The sequence below is a fragment of the Aethalodelphis obliquidens genome, unplaced genomic scaffold (assembly GCF_003676395.1).
Source record: "Aethalodelphis obliquidens isolate GAN/ISIS:26980383/991018 unplaced genomic scaffold, ASM367639v1 scaffold18, whole genome shotgun sequence".
Classification (NCBI taxonomy): Eukaryota; Metazoa; Chordata; class Mammalia; order Artiodactyla; family Delphinidae; genus Aethalodelphis; species Aethalodelphis obliquidens.
In genome coordinates, this window is record NW_020837962.1 from 11,750,584 (window position 1) to 11,769,273 (window position 18,690).

At 62.1% G+C, this 18,690-nt stretch overlaps 1 protein-coding gene across 5 annotated transcripts; it reads right to left on the bottom strand.

The window, feature by feature from the left end:
* Positions 1–14: 14 nt before the first annotated feature.
* On the bottom strand, positions 15–18,491 carry TRAF7 (TNF receptor associated factor 7). Of its 5 annotated transcripts, none has more exons than XM_027117798.1 (21): positions 18,366–18,491; positions 10,923–11,041; positions 10,611–10,668; positions 8,985–9,076; positions 6,126–6,242; positions 5,542–5,634; positions 5,341–5,374; positions 4,472–4,655; positions 4,238–4,372; positions 3,374–3,591; positions 3,218–3,291; positions 2,943–2,991; positions 2,729–2,856; positions 2,450–2,532; positions 1,676–1,715; positions 1,458–1,574; positions 1,250–1,372; positions 981–1,100; positions 761–892; positions 561–680; positions 15–390 (listed from the first exon to the last, which is right to left on the bottom strand). In XM_027117798.1, exons 2-21 carry the CDS (start codon positions 11,001–11,003, stop codon positions 376–378), a joined length of 2,013 nt encoding a protein of 670 aa, XP_026973599.1. In that variant the 5' UTR covers positions 11,004–11,041; positions 18,366–18,491; the 3' UTR covers positions 15–375. The 5 variants fall into 5 exon arrangements, with proteins under 5 accessions (XP_026973599.1, XP_026973598.1, XP_026973601.1 ...); XM_027117797.1 differs by lacking the exon at positions 18,366–18,491 and adding an exon at positions 16,262–18,231; XM_027117800.1 differs by lacking the exon at positions 18,366–18,491 and adding an exon at positions 13,165–13,287 and having other exon boundaries at positions 4,244–4,372.
* Between the last annotated feature and the right edge of the window lie 199 nt (positions 18,492–18,690).

Below are 18,690 nucleotides of genomic sequence, written 5' to 3' on the forward strand. Positions count from 1 at the left end.
TCCCCATTCAAAGCCACAGTCTGTGCAGCTTTTATTTCAATCAGGAAGTAATCAAATTTATACACAGTCTAAAAACAGTAGAAAAGGTGAGTAAAAAGGCCCACAGTCCATCTGGAGTGGGGATGGAGGGTGGGCCTGGTGAGCGTCGTACCTGGCACCCAGACGGTCTGGGCACTGTCCTGGCAGTGACGATGACAAGGCCAAGCAGAGAGAGGCTCACTGGGCGCAGGGCAGGGAGGGCATTGTCTGCCTGGCTGAGTCTGCCTGCCTGTTCCTATGGGGTAGGCAGAGACCCCAAGACCAGTCATGTGGCTCGCCGGACTTGGACAGGCCTAGGTCAGGCCCAGAGGAAGCCAAGACCTGGCCTGGATTCTGTTAGCAAGTCCACACCTGCAGGGGAAAGGCTCTGTTTCAGGTGCCCCTTTGGCCATCCAGTCCCAGAGCCAGCTGCCGTCCATACCTGCCTTCACTGCCCCCTGCCCAGGGCCGCTAGATCCCAACTCCCCCACCCCCGCTCCCCCCATGCAGCCCCTTTGGATGGCCTGAGCCAAGGCACTGACCTTCACGGTGCTGTCCACGGCTCCTGAGAAGAGCCGGCCCCGGGACACTGCCAGCGCAGTCACACTGCCCTGGTGACGCAGCAGAGTCTGCGTGCAGATCATGTTGTCCATACTCCAGACCTGGGGGCACATGGGACATGAGGACCGCCCAGGCCTGGCACCCGCCCTGAGCCTCCCACTGTCGGTAGGCCAGCTCGCACCCTGAGAGACCGGTCGTAGGATGCGCTGAAGACTTTGGTCTGGTCTGGCGTCGAGATGACCGCCAGGGCATACACGGTGCCAACGTGTCCTGTCAGGGTCCGCACTTGCTCCTTAGACTCAATGTCCCACACCTGAGGGGGTGGCACAGGCAGGTCAGAGACACAGACGGGGAAGACAGGGGCCCAGAGTCAGACCCTGCCCTTTGGCATCCACTCTTACATGGATGAGGTTCTCGTAGGTGCCACAGACAATGTGGTGATTCGTCACGGCAATAGAGTAGACGCTGCCGCCAGATGTCTGCAGGACGTGGATGCAGTCGAGGGTCCGGATGTCCCAGATCTATGGGCAAGTGCGGGCCACTTGGTCCCAGGCCAGGCGCCTCATCCCCTGGGCCTCTCAGCAGCCCACCACCCAGGGTGCATGTGAGGGTCTCCCCACGCTGGCAGCGTGGGGGCAGGGCAGATGGAGCCGGCACAGGGAGGGCGCACCTTGATTGTCTGGTAGGAGCCGCTGTACAGGTAGCTCTGGGCAGCCACCAGGGCCCGCACCCAGTGGTTGAGGCCGGTGAGCTCCTTCTTCAGCTTCAGCTCGGTGCCCACAATGTCCCACACCTGTGGGAGTGGCTGTGAGCGCAGGCCTGGGGGGCAGGCACCGGCACCCTGCCGCCCCGCACACACGTACACCACCTTGCCTGACCTTGATGGCCTTCAGGGAGCCGCTGAAGAGCATGTTGTGTGAGGAGACCAGCGTGCACACCGGGTTGTCGTGGGCCCGGATCGTGTTCACCTTCTGCAGGTTCTGGATGTCCCAAACCTGGCGGGAGGGAGGACGGGAAGCCTTAGGCCCTGGCCGAGCCCAGGCCCCAATGGCACAGTGAGCCTGGGGGTCCCGGCCCGCCCGCCGGCCCCACTCACGATGATGGTGCAGTCGGCTGAGCCGCTGTAGAGCTTGCACCTGGGGAAGCAAAGCCAAGGTGTCAGGGTGCGAGAAGCCAGTACCCTTGCTGACAATGCCCTGGCCAGGCTGGGGGAGCACTGGCCACTGGGAACCAGCAGCCTGGGCCACTGCCAGGATCACTGCTGAGCCCAGCCTTGGTTTTCCTGCCTTAGCGAGGGGACCTTGGAAGTGGAGGCCCAGCCCCGTGCCTGCCTGGCAAGCATCTGACAGCTGAGCTGGGAGGTAATTACCCCTGTTAGTGTTGTTGGCAGTCAAGCTGTTGCTTCCTGTGAGCCAGCATCTCTCTCTCATACACACACACTCACACACTCACGCCCACAAGAAGCCTCATGACACAAGACAGGAGGGAAGGTCTAGAAGGGGCACCCTAGGGGTGAGGGGGTGGCCAGGCAGGCTTCTCTGTGGTGCTGCGCCCCGGGCTCTGGCTGTCGGCCAGCAGTAGCTGAGGCCCTGCCTCCACTCTCTGGTCCCACCTCTGTCCTCTGGCTGCCTGAGGCTCTCCAGGGCCAAGGCTCTGCTCTGTGAATGTACGGCTTCAGAGGTGGAAGGCCCACATGCTGCCACCCATGATTCAGCCCTGCTCAGGGTCGAGGGCGTCTCCCAGGAGGAGCAGACAAGAGCCACTCTAGGACACGTGCAGCCACGGACTCAAGCTCACAGCCCACAGGACCTCCCATCCCTGGCTCCACATGGGCCCCGTGGTCTGTGGACACACGTGTGCCTGCACTCACCCCTGGATGCAGAGTGCCAGCACAATGCCATCATGGCCCTCCAGCGTCTTCTGGCACTTGTAGGTGGTACACGTGTCCCACACCTGCAGAGACCAGGATCAGGGCAGGTCCCAGCAGGGTCAGCCCAGTGGCAGGGGGCACCATGGCAGGAATGACGTGAGCATGGGGGGAGGGGAGAAAGCCCCATCCATGAGCAGGCCTGGAGCCGGCAGAGGCTGGTGTGCAATGCCCACCCCTGCCCCGCCAGGCTGCCAAGCCCCTAGGCAGGACCCTACCCACCTTGATGGTCTTGTCAGAGGAGCCGCTGAAGAGCAGGTCCCCCATTGAGTAGACGCAGAGACACCAGACAGGGCCCTGGTGACCCACAAAAGTTCCTTTGCACTTGAAGATCTGCTGTGGGTCGTAGGCTGCAGAGAGATGGGGGAACTGGTGATGGGGGAACTGGAAGGGGCTTCGGGGATGGCGGCGGGAGCGGCAGTGGGCCCATACTCACATCCTAGGATGCCCATGTTCAGCCGTGCATTGATGTGGGACAGCTCGTCCTGCGAGGCCAAGAGTAGAGCAGAGGGTGGGGTGGGCGGGGCTCCACAGCCCTCCATGGCCCCAGGCCTGAGCTCTGCCAGGGCAGGGCAGATGCAGCAACAGCCCTCCCAGCACAGACACCTAATCATAAGTGGGAACAAGCCTCCTGCTGGGACCCAAGCTGAGAGATGGTCCTGTGTCCCCCACCCCACCCCACCTCCCTGCATCAGGCCCCTGCCCGCTCACATTCAACATGGACGCGTCCCTCCGGAACTCCATGAGGTCCTCGCTGAGCTTGCTCTGGTTTTCATCCAGGACATCTGTGTAGCAGGGACCAGAAGAAGGGTGTCAGGGACCAGGAGGAGGGGCTGCACCCCTGCCACCTCTGGGCCAGGCTCTCACCGAACTTGAGTTCCAGGCTCTTCTCCAGCTGGTCGATCTTCTCTGAGAGCTTGCCCAACATGGAGCGCAGGAAGGCGATCTCCTGGTCCTTCTGGGCCAGTGCCACGTGCATCTCGTGGAAGCGGTCATCCGTCTGCTGAAGGAACTCCTTCAGGCCCTCGAAGCGGCAGGTCTCCAAGTGCGTCTCATACGTGTCCTGGTTTCCGATGAACGTGCACCTGGAGAGACAGGACAGCTGCCCTGCCCACCTGTTCAACTGCCCGCCCAGTTGGGCCCTTCCCTTTGCCTCCCCAACCCCAAGAATCTCTCTCAAATCCCACTTGTGTGCCCACTGCAGCTCCAATGGGCCACCATCCTCTGCATACCTGCATGCCCACCAACCCACCTACCCACCCTGCTTCTACCCAGCAATCCAGTCACTTCACTCCTGCTCAGAGCTCTTCAAGGGCTCCTCCACCACCTCACCAGCTTCTGCCCTAAAGAGCCAGCTGCTGCCTCTTCTCCCACCCCTACCTCCCCTCTGCTGCCGGAAGCCCTCACCCAGGTCTTTGCCTGGCTCGTGCCCACGCATGCATTCATTCTCAGCTCGTGCCTTCCCCAACCACCCGCAGCTCCCTGACCGCTCCATCCCCCGTGTTCCCATGGTGCGCAGGTCTCCTCAGCACCTGTACCTCAGTTTGTAATTACATAGACGATGGTGTGGTTCCCGCTAAGGTCGTCTCCCCAGAGCCTGGCAGACAAGTGGATCTCAACCAAGGTTTGCTGAAGGAGGGACCGTGAATGCCAGCCCAGGCCCACTCGCCCCCTCAGGTCCGCCCACCCCCACCCCGGGGCAGCCCCGTGCGCCCACCCCCGCCCACTCACCCGTACTTGGAGTGGGGACACTTGATGTGCTCGCACTCCTTGAGATGTGCCTCCAAGTTCATCTTGAGAAGGGGCGGGCAGCTGGGGTTGTTGGGGCACCGCACAGGCCTGTAGTCACAGCTGCCCTCGTGGTCCCTGGAGGAGGTGGGACGTGGGGGGGGGGCTGAGTCCCCAGGGGCACTGGTTCTCAGTACCCCTGGGGGGTGGGGACTGGGGATGGAGGGGGGCACTTACTTCCGGGCGCTGAGCTTGATGGTGAAGGGACACCCTCGGGGGTCCACCTCAAAGACAGTGGGCTTCCCGCCCCCCACTGCCCGACAACCGTGCCTGCAGTGGATGAAGAGCTCGCCAATCTGCTCAGCCACTGCGATGTTGTTCACCACCACCGTCAGCTTGGCATTGTCCACGGGACACTTCTCTGGGGGGGAGGGCATGCTGACCCCACAGCCCACCCAGCCACCATCTCCCCTGGCAGCCCTGCCCTGGGCACTGTGGCCAGGCTGCTCTGGGGGAGACCATTCCCTGGTGGGCGGCAGGCCTGGAACATGCTCCCCCAGCTGGGTGGGCTGAGCCTCTGTCAGGGGCCTAATCCACCCATCTACCTTCCCCTCTGGGGTGCCCGTAACAGGAAAGGGTGCACGGCTGGGCCACCAAGAATGACCACTGGGTGAGCAGGTGGTGGCAGAGGCCTCTCAGTTGACCCGAGAGTCTGGGGCAGGGCCAAGAGAGCTGAGGACAGAGCACAGAGAGGGCCAGTCCTGGGCCAGCTGCTAAGGCCTGAGACGGTGAGGCCGGCAGCCTTGACAGCAGGGGCAGCATCCGAGAGAGTGGGCACTGTGCCCAGAAGGCCCACCCACACCCGCCGTGGGGCGGGCTCTGAGCTGCCGTGCTCGGGCTCTGAGCTGCCGTGCTCGTCAAGGTCTTGAGCCTGGCCCGAGCCTGGCCTGAGCAGTCACCCAGGAACCACTGCCGCAGGAGGACTAGGGAGAAGCGGCTGTGCAGCCAGGGTCTCCATCAGTGCTGGACCCAGGCCGGACGTCCCCGGAGGGACCTCCCACCGCTGGGGAATAAAGTTGGCCGAGCCTAGGCTGAGAGGGCCCTACCTGACTTCAAGGCGCATCTTCGACAGAAGGTGTGCTGTGGAGACAATGGGCGGATTGGGGTGTGGCCGCAGAGCTGCCCCCACCCCGTGCCCACTGCAAAGGGCACCTGCTGGGCGGCCAGACCAGGCCTGTGAGCGAGGCCAAGGCTCCTCATGAAAGGGGCCTCACGGTGGTGCACAGGTCGGGGAGGGGCAGCCTCACCCCACACGTGGTGATCACAGGGTCCTTGAACACACTGCAGCAGAGCTGGCAGCAGAGCTTCACCGAGGGCTGCTCGGCAAACACCAGCGGCTCCTAGAACAGGCAGGGCTGGGTGAGGGTGGGGCCTGGGACTGCTGACATGAGTGCGGGCACCCAGGGCCCCAGCCCCTTCCTCTGCGGGCCTGGGCTGCCCTCTTGGGGTGGAAGCACCTCTGCCAGGATGTGTCCTGAGAGGAGGAGTCCGCTGAAGCCTACAGCTGGGCCTGAGCTCCAGCAGACCTGAGCAGGAAGGACCCCTCCAGCCATGCCCTCACCCCATGACACCTACCCTCTCCCTGGGACAGAGACTAGAAAGGGCCCCACGTGGAACCCGCCTTTCATTCCCAAAGCTGATGCCTGGGCAGCCCCTAGGGTGGGGAGTGAGAAGAAGGTGCCTGGGGGACCCAGCCCAGCCCCCCGAGTCCCTGACGTGGACCCGTGCGGATCAGGGGCCCCGATCAGGGCCTGAGGGGAAGGTGCCCCCACCGCCCCAGGACGGGGAGGGTCCCTTGGAGTCTGCACCGAGCCTGCCCGGCCACACCTACCGGCTCCTCCTCCTCCTCGGGCAGCGAGAATGTGGAGCGCAGGGACATGCTGGACTCCGAGTGCAGGGAGCGGACGGAGATGGCCGAGTCAGAGCGGCGTGGGGTGCTGATGGGGGGCTGCGGGCAGACAGGAGGCCGTCAGCTGGCAGGAGGGCCGGGCTCGGACCCCCGTCCCAGTGGGCGCCCACTTAGCCCACAGCCCGGCTGTGCGCGGGGAGCCGGTGTGACGCCCAGGCCCCGCCTGCCTGGCAGTCCCGGCCCTGTGGTTGGGACGCCTGCTTACATCTGCCAACTTTCTTTGTGTAAATGGAGAGACTTCCTGCTATTCAATTCTACGAGGACACGCTCGGCCTGCTTCCTGCTTCCTGTGAGGGAATGTAGGCCGCAGAGGGGACACCTCCACCAGCCAATCCCGGGGCAGGGGTGGCCACGGCCCCCAGACTGCTGGAGGGAAGGGGGTGGAAGGCTGGCCGCGGGAAGCTGCAGGGCTCCAGGTGCCCGCTGGGCTCAGCCACCCGCCTGGCCGTCCTGGCCAGGGACACTAGCCCAGGCCAGTGAGGCTCCCTGAGGGGAGGTGGGGACACCCCCACCAAACCCCAACCAAGCTTCTGAGAGCAGGAGGGGGGGCCACGGGTGCTCGTCTCTGTCTGAGCCACCAGAAACACGGATCTGGGGGAGTGCCAGGGCAAGGGGTACTGTCCCTTCCTCCCCTCTGGGCCTGGAACCCTCCAGAAGAGATACTCCAAGAGCAATCGCTCCCCACGTTCTTCCCCTCCTGCCCCGAAGCTTCATTCATGAGCCATAAACCTCCTGCCTCCACGCCCAGCCCACCTGCCCCCTCTAGGTCCCAGCCACTCTGGGACCTGGCTGCCTCTGTCTGAGCCTCTGTGGGTGTGGGGACTGTTGGAATGATCCCCTCCCCGCCAGCCCGGGGTGTGGGACCCACAGCGGGCAGAGGGAGGCTGGCCGGGCAGTTCCAGGGGCCGGCTTCCCCGAGCGGGTGCAGCAGAGATCAGTGTCCCCAGCATGCCCGCAGACAGGGACCTCCCTCACCAGGGCAGCACCCACCTCCCGTCACAGCATCTGAAGTGGCATGTTTGCATGGAAATGCCACATGAGGAACAAGAGGGGAAATCAGAAGAAGTGAGTCAAGTTATCCCCAGGGCAGCGATGGAAACCAGAGGGTGAGAGCAGGTCCAGACAGGAGCTGGACTAAGCATACGGGGCCTGGCCTGGCTCTGTTCTCCCCTGCCCCCCTAGCCCCCTGCCCCCCTGCCTGCCTGCCCCTTGCTGGGCTCCCACTCCTCCTGAGTGAAGAGGCTGTGGCTGCCAGGCCTGGGCTGGGGGCAGGGTAGCTGGCCCTAAGGTACAGAGCCTGGGGGAAGGCCTGGCTCCCCAGGGCAAGCAGAGGGGGCAGCCTGTGGGGGCCGAACATCCAACAGAGATGGTGCCCAGGTGGCCACGGCTCAGGGCCCTCACAGCACACGCCTACCTCCTTAGAGCCACCAAAACCCAAGGATTCCAGAAACCACAGGCACGGGGAATTCACTTCCTTCAAGGCCCAGCTGGGCAGGCGAGCCTTCTGTTCCCAGCCTCACTCCATGGGCAGGTCACAGGTCCCGGAGACCGAGGCAGGCAGAGCCCAAGGGAAGGGGGAGCTCGTGTTTAGGGAGGGCCTAGTGCAGTGCTGGGCACACAAACGTGTTTGTTTGAATAATTAAAAATACTTTTTTTCTCTCTATTAAATAGGAAACAAAGGCCTGGCTGCCCAGCATGAGGAGAAGCCTTCGGTGCTGGGAGGCTAGAAGGGCTGGAGCACTGACCGGGGTCTGTCGGGGGCTCTGAGGGAAAGCAGAAAGCAGGCACAGGAGAGGTGAGTGGCAGTGAGAGGTTGCTCGCATCCCACCCCCACCAGCCAGGCCAGCCTTCGCTTCCCGCAGCAGTCCCAGAGCCGGGCGAGGACCGACAAACAGGGAATGGCCACTGTGACCCTGGCCACACGGCCTGGGTACCGACAGCCAGCTCCAACTCTGACCCAAAGCCCTTCCTCACTGACCCCAGCCTGGGCCTATCCATCTTTCCCCACCTGCTGAACCCCGTCTCCCTCGTCAAGAACCCCAAACTCGGGGCCTCTGCCTCTACCCGGCAACCTACCCATTCATCCTCTGCTCAACAACAGATGAAGCTTTAAAAATGGGTTTTTTTCCCTGGTGGTGCAGTGGTTAAGAATCTGCCTGCCAATGCAGGGGACGCAGGTTCGAGCCCTGGTCCAGGAAGATCCCACATGCCGTGGAGCAACTAAGCCTGTGCGCCACAACTACTGAGCCTGTACTCTAGAGCCTGTGAGCCACAACTACTGAAGCCTGCACACCCTAGAGCCCGTGCTCCGCAACAAGAGAAGCCACCGCAATGAGAAGCCTGCGCACTGCAAAGACGAGTAGCCCCCCCTTGCTGCAACTAAAGCCCATGTGCAGCAACGAAGACCCAATGCAGCCAAAATAAATAAATAAATATTTTTTAAAAGGGGATCTGATCTAGTTACCCTCCCGAATGAACCTTCTGTGGCTCCCACTCCCACAAGATAGAGCCAAACTTGCCTCCTCTCAGCCTGCAGGCGCCACACCCTCTGGCTCAGCCACCTTCACCAGCGCCTCTCTCTGGAAACCCAGCCATGGGTGCTCAGGCCTCAGGGTGTCGCACATGCTGGGCCTCTGACACCAGCTCGCTTCACCCTCAGACCTGAGCTCGCGGCTGAGGCTCCACCTTCAGCTCCTCCTGGGCCCTGGGCGCCTGGAGGGAGGGCATGGTGGGAGGCAGGCTCTGGAGGGGTGGGGAGGGGGGAGCGAGGTGCAGACCTACCATGCTGTCCTCCTCGTCCCGTGGGGAGTAGGCGAGGGAGCTGGAGGAAGAGGGCGTCCTGCGGTGCTGTTTGTATGTGCTGGTCCCATCAGCTGCGAAGAAAACAGGGCTGAGATGCCGCGAGCGGGGCCGTGCGGGGAGGCCTGACCACCGTGGCAGGCAGTGGGCTCCTTCGCAGATGGGCCAGGCAGGGGCGGAGGCTGGGCTGGGGGTTGTGGTTGCCTCCCCAGGTCTAACCAGTGCCTGCAGCTCACCTGCAGGGCTCAGCCTGCCCTGGACAGTCCCAGAGCTGAGTCCAGAAGCTCCCAGCCCCAGCCCTGCCACCCACAGGCAGAGAGGTCCGAGGCCCCTCAGCTGGTACGTGGTGGGGCCAGGATGGCAGCCTGGTGGTCTAGGTCCCCTCTCCGCCCACCTCTTCCCCTGGTGCGGCCAGAATCAGGAACCGGCCACAGGCCCTCTTGGCCTCCTACAGGGAAGGCTGCTGAAGGCATGGTCCTCCTCCTCCTGCACGTCACCCCAGCTGCCCAGAGAAGGCACTGGTCAGGGGTCCACGTGGGAATAGGAGCCAGCCTCACAGGCCCTGAAGGCAGCAGCCAGAGGCCTACAGTGGCCAACACTGGTCTCAGGCCCCAGCCAGGGCCAGATGTCACAACAACCAGCCCCAAAGGCCTGGTTCATGATCCAGGCTTCAAATGGCTGCCCTGTGACTGGGCCTCAGTTTCTCTGTCTGTAATGAGAGGGGCTGGGCGAGGCAACTGTTCGTGCCTGGTCACTGGCTCTGACCATCCCTGATACTGAGGGAGTCGCTGGGTTGGCCACGGGCGAGACAGGCCCCCGTTATTCTCTGCCCAGGAGCTTTTGACTGCCACGACAGGGTGCTACATGGTTTCTAAAGCTGGATAAGAAATTAAAGAGCAATTACTCGGGTGATGCGATTAAGGGGTATGTATATTTGTTTTTTCCTCAGAAAAGAACATCTAAGAATAAAGGAGGGCTCTTGCACAGCCCCTGAGGGGGTCACCCAGTGGTAAAAAGGAGCCTGTGTGAGCAGATGTCCATGGCGGCCTGGTGACCCCACTGAAAAGTGTATCCAGAAGATACCGTGGAAAAGCAATTAAAAAACTAATTAGCAGCTGGTGTTCTCCTACGAAGGGCAGTCCTGAAAAGGCAAAAGAACACACACTGCTCCCCAGAAGCACCGGTCCTGACAGGAGGGGCCCCATGCCCTCATGTCTTCGGGAACGAGGCTGTGCCCTCGTGGTCTAGTTCCTCACCACCTCCCAGAACACACAGTGCTGCGGGCTCAACCATGGGACCAGACTCGGGAAAGGACCCCGTGAGTACTTCTTATCACCTCCCCATGCCCAGCCTGGTCCCCAGTCCTGACCTTTCAGGGCCTGCTAGAAGCCTGTGTGGGACGAGTCAGGGGTCGCTTGATAAAGGACAGGTGTGCAAAGTGGTGCCGGAGAAGTCGGGCGGCCCACCCCAGAGAGGTGGCAGGCGAGGCCCCGGGAGGCAGGTGTAGGAGGATGTGGGGTTGTGGGAGGAGGATGTGGCAGTGGAACAGGAGGGAGCAGGATGGGGGACTCCTGCCCAGCCCAGGTTGGCCTGGGCTCACAGGCTCACCTTTTGTGATGGTGGTGACAGCCGAAAAGGCGGGCCCGAAGGTCGTTTCCATTCTGGTCTGGAGAGAGAACAGAGGAGACTTGGCCTTGACCCCAGCGAGGATGTGGACACACACGTGGACATGAGCTGACATGCTTTCTCACTAACGAGTCCACATGCGTGCATATACTCAGACGTGCCAACCACACACACGGCATGGCTCACCCGAGGGACCTCCAGGTAGGGAGAGGACTGCTCTGGTAGCTCTTCTGGGGCCCTGGGTATGTGGGGTGTGCACAGAGGCAGACCATTCCCCGAGGGTGTCCCCCTTACCCCGGTGGCGGCGTCTGGGGTAGGAAGGTTGCTAGGCCCCCCGGAGAAGCGGTTGTAGCGGGCGCTCTTGCCCGAGCTCATGCTCTAGAGAGGCATCTAAGGTCCTCGGGCAGCATCCCCTATGGGTGGAGCACAAATGAAGGGCTTTGGAGATGGTGGCCAAGCCCCTGTCGGTTGGTGGGGCCGCTCCACACAGGCAGGCCCCCTCTGGCCAGTCCACCACAAGGCACGCTTCAGTCTCTCTCCACCACCAATCCCAACAAGGGCAGGTCCATGCGGGCAAAGTCCCTTCCCCTCCCTCCCGTCCCAGGTGTGCACAGGCCAGAGAAAAGGAGGAGACCCTGGGTTCAAGCAGGCAGCTGACACTCAGTTCTACCTTGCTTTAAGGCTTAACCCTTTGGAAAAGCCCACCAGCTCCACCCCAGAGCTGGAGAGCCCCTCACCCCTGCTCTGTCTGCTCCTCTGGGTCCGAGGTCTGAATGTCCCTGGGGCCAAGGCTGGGTATACACAGCAGGACAAAGCCACAGGCCTGTTTCCTGCCAGGGCAGGTGTGGTCAGGCCGAAGCCACCTGGTCTGCAGGATGTCGGGGATGCTGGCTGTGCCCGCAGAGAACCTGTGGGTGACGTACTTGGAGCCCAGCCCCTCACCAGCCTCATCACATGCAGAAAGCCCCTTCGGGTGGGGGAGGAGCGAAGAACTCCGACTCTTGACCTTGTACAGGTCACCCACTCCAGGAACAAAGGGTGCCCCAGTGTGACCCAGTCTCAAGGGATGGGGTGGCAGGGAGAAGGCACAGTGGGAATCATCCCAGGTCTCTGGTGACTCCCATCCAAGAAGAGAGGGGCTAGATGGGCCCTGAGAGAGCTGGCCAGGCCCAGGTGTACCCACAGAGTAGGAAGAGATTAGAAAGAAAAGGAGACCCAGTCAGCAGCTCACACTAGGACGGGACCCCAGGGAGAGCTGCTCCATTCCCGAGACAGTGCCCACCCTGTGGTGGCCCTATCAGCAGGCACCCCCTGGGAGCGGTCTTCCCCATGTTAGGACCCTCAACAGTCTGTAGCCAGGAGCACAGTCTCCCCCTGCAGCAGTCGGCTGTGTTGAGAGCCACGAGACCGCCGGCTTGAAGCCAAGCTCCCCACGGGGAGGAAGGCCAGACGCTCAGGACTGCTGTCAACAGGCCCACTTGAGCTCTCCACCTCAGGAGACCCCCAGCAGCATCCCCGGGACTGTGGGCTCATTGCCTGGTGCCCGGCCCAGCCATCAGACCAGCATCAGGAACTGCTCTAGGAGGTCAGGCTCATCTTGCTCCTGGGGCCGCGTGGCAGGCAGGGGCCCACTCTGTGGTCTGGAGTCCTGCAGGACTGTGAGGCTCCAGGGGGAAAGGGCTGCTAAGCCCCCCACACTGTGGGAGAAGGCGGGAGATGCTCTCTGCCCCCTACTGTGAGTCCAGCAGAGAGCAACTGTACAGTCCAGCTGGTTCTGGCACCTTCCACACCAGGTCCTCCTGACCTGGACCATGTAGCGATGTCCACGCCCCACCCCCCCACGGCCAAGCAGTGTGACCTGGGGCCCACCCAATGGTCCCCCAACCCGGCCTGCAGGTCTGCAGGGAGGGGGTGGGCTCTCAAGCATACCCGGCCCTCTGCACTGTGCTCCCAAGCTGCCCACCCCTTCAAATGCCACCTGCACGCCACCCCCCCAAACTTTGAGACTCAGGCATTGACAGGGTGGCTCTTGGCCCCTGCAATTGGCACTGCCATGAGGCACCTCCCCCGCAGGGCTCTGAGCCCCTGTGGGTCTGGCTATATAGGGGGTCCTGAGAGCTTGGCCAAAGCCCCCCTGTCCTGCCCACCACTCTCCCTGGTGTGACTCGAGGGGCTTGGCTGCCTGCCCCAGCCCAGGCTCTCTGGTGGCTTGTCCTCTCAGGGGAGAGACGGGGGCTCCTGAGAGTGGGCAGCGCCAGGCCCTCAGGCAGAGGGGTGAAAGGGGCTTGTCCCGAAGCCCACCTCCAGCCCCGCTGCGAGTCTGCACGCTAAGCAGGAAGTCTTGGAGGCCGCCCTGCTTGGGGTAAGGACACTCTAGCTGCAGTGAGGCCCAGACAGTGGAGAGTAGGAGCTCCAAGATTCCTCACATCAGCATGAAAAGCTCCATCCTTTGGGGAAACCCAGGGTTGGCTCCAGCCTTAGCACCACGGGGGCGGAAGTGGGGGGTGTCACAGGGAGGCCACTGGCTGACACTGACCTGGATTTTACAATCCATCTGCTCCTTCCAGTGCAAGCTCCCAGGGCCAAGAAGCCAGCTGCTGGCTCCAGCAAGCAGCACCCACGGTCCGGGTGGCCAGGACCACAGCAGGCGCTCCCCCAGGACCTCAGCCAGCCCGCTGCCTGGCCCCCTTCGGTGCCGGGTGCCCAAGTGCCTGTTGCTGCAGCCTGGGAGAGCTGGCGTCTGGCTGTCCTGCACTCTGAAGTGAAGTAAACAGAAAGGCACGCAGGGCCCGCAGGGCAACATGCAAATCAGGCCGGAAAGTCCGCAGACAGCCAATAGCGGTCAGGCCCGGTAGCGGATGTACAAGACCGGCCAGTGAACCAAGCTGAGTGAGGGAAGGAGGGAGGGAACCATTTCCCGGTTCACAGGGTTCAGTGTGCAGCCCCAGCCCTGGACAGGGGGGGTGGGGGGAAGACCCTGCTCGCCCCGCCCACCCGGAACCAGAACCAGAGATTGCATCCAGAGCATCTCAGAATTGAGCAAGATGCCCTCAGCCTGCCCTCAGGCCGGTCCCTGGGGGCTGCATTTCGCAATAATAGTCTTCCCCAGTATCCTTTGGCTCTGGAGGCCAAAACCCCAGAAACACAACAGCACACGGAGCACTCCCCTGGTTGGGGCTACAGGGAGGCTGGGCCCAGCCGTCCTGGGGGTGTGCCCTGGCCCCCCAGAGAAGGAGGCCTCTTCCCCACCCCACAGTCAGCCTGAGGCTCTTAGGCAGGCAGGAAGTTGTCAACTAGAGCAAGAATCCTCAGCCAACCCAGAGCCTGGCCTCTCTCAAACTGGGAAAAGCCGTGTGGGATGGGCCAACTAGGGAGACCTGGGGTTGGGGAGGGCGAGAAAGGGCTTCCCCTCAGTCCTTCCCCACTCCCTGCCAAGTCCCCACACCTGTTCCCAGGTGCCTCAGCAGAGCCCAGGGGAGGGACTCAGGGATTCTATCCCAGAAAGAGAAAAGCCCCCAGGTCCTGATGGAAATGGGGCTGTCCACCTTGGATAAGGCTGATGGGAGAGTGGGACCAACGGATGCTTAGAGTCCGTGCAGGAGCAGCCCGTCCCCTGCCTCGCCTGAGCCAGGGGTCAAGACCCAGGGGTCTTTGTCCACCCACATCCATGTCTAAGGGGCTCCTGGGGTCTGCGGTGCACTCACCACCCAATGAGGAACCAGCGATCTGCCCAGAATGCCCCAGCCCCTGCACTTCTCCACCACAGCCCCTCTTCAGGAAAGCCCCTCACCAGCCCCCTTCTCTGAGCAGCCTGCGCAGGAGGGCAGGCCAGCTCTATCGGGGCCCCTCCTCAGCCTGTCCCCTGGAGGGAGCCCAAAGGGATTTTCTGGGGCCTCACCCTCAGGACTGTGGGACATGACCCCCCTTTCCCTTAGTAAGTACCCAGAGTGGGTGTGGGTTAGGCATGGTCCCGTGGCTGGCAGCCAGTGGAGCGGTGGCCTAGGCTGGCCATGCCAGAGCTGGGGGCAGTGGGGTGGCCAGACGAGGCCGAGCCCCACCTCAAGGCAGCTCCTCTGATAGCCCTAGGCAGCAGATGTGGTGGGGTTCCCTGAACAGCACATGCTGAGCCAGCGAGGGGGTGGACTGCCCTATAAATGTCGTCAGGCCACACGTTTGGCACCGACTGCCCCAGGGAGGAGCGTGGGTGGCTCGGGAATCCTCGGCCCTTCCTGCCACGGAGCCGTGGGTGGCCAGCTGGCTGGACTGTGGCCGGAGCTCCAGGTGCAGCCCCTGGCATCACCTGCAGACTGCACAGCCCCCCAGTAAGCCCTTCCCTGGTCCCCCAGGTCCCCAGGCCCAAGCCCAGGCCAGGTTGCCAAATCCAATAGACACAGGCCCGGTTGCCATAGCAAAGCCACACACACTTCCCCTGGCTGTTTCCTGGAGTCCCCTTCATATGCCTTTTCCATCCCAAACAGGAAGGGTGTGATGTTGGGAACCCCCTCAGCAGGCCCTGATCTGAGGTCTGCCCGGCCTCCCTTCCCTCCCAGCACTCAGCCCAGACCTTTGCCCTCACCTTGCCATCCTTCCCTCGGTATTCACAGCCTGGACTCCCCAGAGGTTTCAAAGCTGCCTGCCTAGACACCTGCTGTGACCTCCCCTCCCAAGGGCTCTGCCCCCTTGCACCCTCCACCCAGGCTCCTGGCCTTTCCTGTCCAGGTCCAGCCTCTCCAGCCTCCCCGGGCCCCTGTGCTAGAGGGAGGGAGTCTCTCCTGCTCTGTGGCCTGGCCTTAACCCCCACTTGGCAATGGGAATGCCTTCCCTTCCCCAGTGCCCTTGGGGCCAGCCTCATCTCCCCATCCTTTATCTCCCACATCTGATGGCCATGTATGAGGTGGGAACCTGGCCCAGCCTGGGGGACATGCAGAGGGCTTCCTGGAGGAAGGAGTTGGCCAGATCCAGAGCAGGGAGAGAATGTTCTGGGAAGAGGTGGCATTCATCCCCCTATCTCAGTGTCCGGCTGCAGGGCCACTTTTTCCTGTCCACACCTTCCCTCCACTTCAGTGCCCAGCCTAGCTTCGACTGCAGGGGCGGAACTGGGAAGCATGTCCCTAAATTAGTGGGTCTAAACTCATGGAAACAGGCCCTGGGCCTTCACCCAAGAGCCAAGTGGCCAGCAGTGCCTGGGCCCAGTCTGCACCTCCAGGCTCCCTTGGCCGTTTTCTCATCACTCCCTGCGTGGCTTCTGTCTCCTGGGCTTCCTCCTTCTTGCTCCCCTGTAGAAGTCAGGAAGGGCACGCAGTCCCTGGGCCAGATCTGGGTCTGGAGGTGACCGGGAGCGTGGAGGGCAGAGGTCTGGCCCAGCCCACTCCTCTGTCTAGCCCTCACCATCCAGCCCTCTGGCACATTCCTCCAGTCCTGGTGTCTGCTGGGCTGCTCCTTCCCCGCCGGGTGCCCTCCCTAGGTGCTCTTGGGATTGTTCACCCCTCCAAAAGGCTTCCAGACAGCCCGCCTCCTCCTGCTTAGGGCGGCCAAGGGCCAGGTATGCACAGTGACGTCAGCACCACCCCAATGCCCACCTCCTGCTTCGCCTGCCCCACCTGACTCCACGCTCCTCTGGGGAGCATCCATACCTCTTCTGCCCCACAGCCAGTGCACAGCGGACACTGAAGGCATCTGTTGAGAGGGGTTGGTGGGTCCATCTTCATGGGTCTGAGCCAGAGGTCTGAAGTCCTAGGTGCCCACCCACAAGTGCCAGACTCAGACCTGAGTTCAAATTCTGCTTCTGCCACTTAACAGGTGTGCGACTCTGGGCAAGTTACTTGCCTGCCAGGTCCTCGGATTTCTCACCTATTAAATGGAGTGGATGTACCCAAGTCTGGAAGGAACTGTGCGAGATGCCATGTGAGTTAACAGTGAAGGCTCCACTGACATCAGCTCCTCCTTGAAAACTGAAAATGGAAGCTGAGAGGCCACCCCAGGCACAGACAGCCAGCGAGGGGTCATGACCAAGGCTGACCAAAGCCCTGTTCCTTCTGCTTCCTCTGTTGCCGCAGGCAAGCTGAGGAGCTCCACCTTGCATGTAAGCCAGCCCCTGCCCAAGCCATGCCAGCTAGCGGCCAAATCACTGTGTCGGGGCTGCCGAAGCCTCCCAAGTGGCTCAGGCCCTTCAACTGCATCTTCTTCCATTTCCCAAACTGTCCATTCCTTTGTCCAGCCAACTGGCTAAGGTTCACATCCACTGCAGGCCAGGCCTTACGCTCCTTCCCAGCCTGTCTCTTTCAGCCAGACTGCCCTTTTCCCTGCTCTTCCCCCGAGGGAGGTTCTGGCTTCCTGGAGATAGTACTGCTATAGGATGCAGGCACCTTGAGACACAGGGCCTGGGGTTTCCATGGAGAAACTTGAATCCGCAGAGCAGTGAAAAGTGGGAATTTATGACGGAGAGGGGAAGGGGTGTGGGAAGGGAGAGGCCCAAGAAAAGGAATGAGGAAGAGAGAGGCCACATAGTTGGCAAAGGCCAGGGGGTGGGCAGGTCCCAGGAGAGGGGGCCTGTTGTGGGGGAGGGGTCTGAGGGATGGGAGAAGGGTGTGCTGACAGGCTGGGCAGCATAGAGCTCTAAGCAAGGGACACAGCAAAGTAGGGTGGAACCCCTCCCCACTAGAGCAGGGTGCCATCCAGCAGGACCCCAGACTCATCCGCAGCTGACCACCCTGACCTGGCTCAAGACAACCAGGCCCGGGCAGCCAGACCCAGTGAGAACTAGGAGAGGAGGGCCCCAACCCACTCTCCTCTGCACACAAGCCAGCCTCCTCACTCTCTCCTACTTCCCCACTGAAGCTAGCAGTCCATCCTCCACTCACAACCAGAGGCTCTTTATTAGACTTAGACCTGATGCCCTCTCTCCTGTGCTTGAGTCCTCCAACAGCCTCCCTTGTAAGCACAATACAATCCCCATCCTGCACTCTGGTGTGTCTTCACCAATTCACCTCTCATGACGTTGCCAGTACCCGCGGGTGTCCGCTGAGCTTCCTCACCCTGGGCCTTTGCACATCTTGCTACCTCTGCCCAAAAAGCTCTTCCAGCAACTTTCCAGGACGGGATGCTCACTGTAGGTGCCCCCTCCCCAAGCCATTCAGGAGCCCCTGGTACTCTCTTTCTTAACACCTTGCTTCTTTTTTTCATGGCACCTATCACAAATCCTCATGACTGTGTCTGTGCATTGTCAATCCCGCACCTCTCTCTAGATCACCCGTTCTCAAAGCGGGTATGCTTGGAAATGTCTGGAGACATCTTTGGTTGTCACCTCGGGGGTGGGGGAGGTTACTGGTATCCAGTGGGTGGACACCAGGGATACTGCTCAACACCCTACAAGGCACAGCAGGGAATGATGGGCACGAAGTATCAAGAGTGGCGAGGTTGTGACAAACCCTGAACGAGAAGAGCCTAGGAGAACTGGGATCATGCTCTCCGCAGTCTCCCCGCGCCTACCACAGTGCTGGGCACCCGGCGGCGATCAGTAAACGCAGGAAGAAGGAATGAATAAAGGAGAGAATGGAGAAAGGGAATGAGTGACGGACCAGCTGACAGACAGACGGACTGACCGGGGAGACCCCGGAGCGTCTCAGCCCCGCCCCCCAGGCCCGACCCATTCCCCAGACACCAACACGCCGGCCCTCCGCCCCACCGCGCGGGCCCAAGGCGCGAGCCCCAGGCCCGGCACGCCGCTAGGACACTCACCCGCCCGTGGCCGCTCGGGAATCGCAGCGCCACCCTCCCGCTTCATCGTGCCCCCTCTACCGCTGGCCGGGAAAGGGACAGGACGTTCGAGACGGAAGCGCTCAGGCGCTGTGCCCGCCGGGATTTGCAGTTCCCTGGCTCTCGGGGCCCCAGGCGGCCGCCTTACTCGAGGCTCTTCAGAAACTACGACTTCCGGCGGCTCAGATGTTGCGGGGCGGGATTGGTGGCTTCAGAATCACTCTATGTTGCAGATCGGACTCTGATTGGCTATATATATCCGTCGCTCACAGTTAAGTTCAATGGCCTCTGCAAAAGGGTGGAGCTT

Excerpts from the sequence above, each read along its gene's own strand:
- TRAF7 (XM_027117798.1), bottom strand. The coding sequence starts at position 11,003 with ATGAGCTCGGGCAAGAGCGCCCGCTACAACCGCTTCTCCGGGGGGCCT. Across the intron at positions 3,292-3,373 it reads GAGCCTGGAACTCAAGTTCG|ATGTCCTGGATGAAAACCAG; the intron begins GTGAGAGCCTGG and ends CCTGCTACACAG. Across the intron at positions 1,101-1,249 it reads GCTCCTACCAGACAATCAAG|ATCTGGGACATCCGGACCCT; the intron begins GTGCGCCCTCCC and ends ACTTGCCCATAG.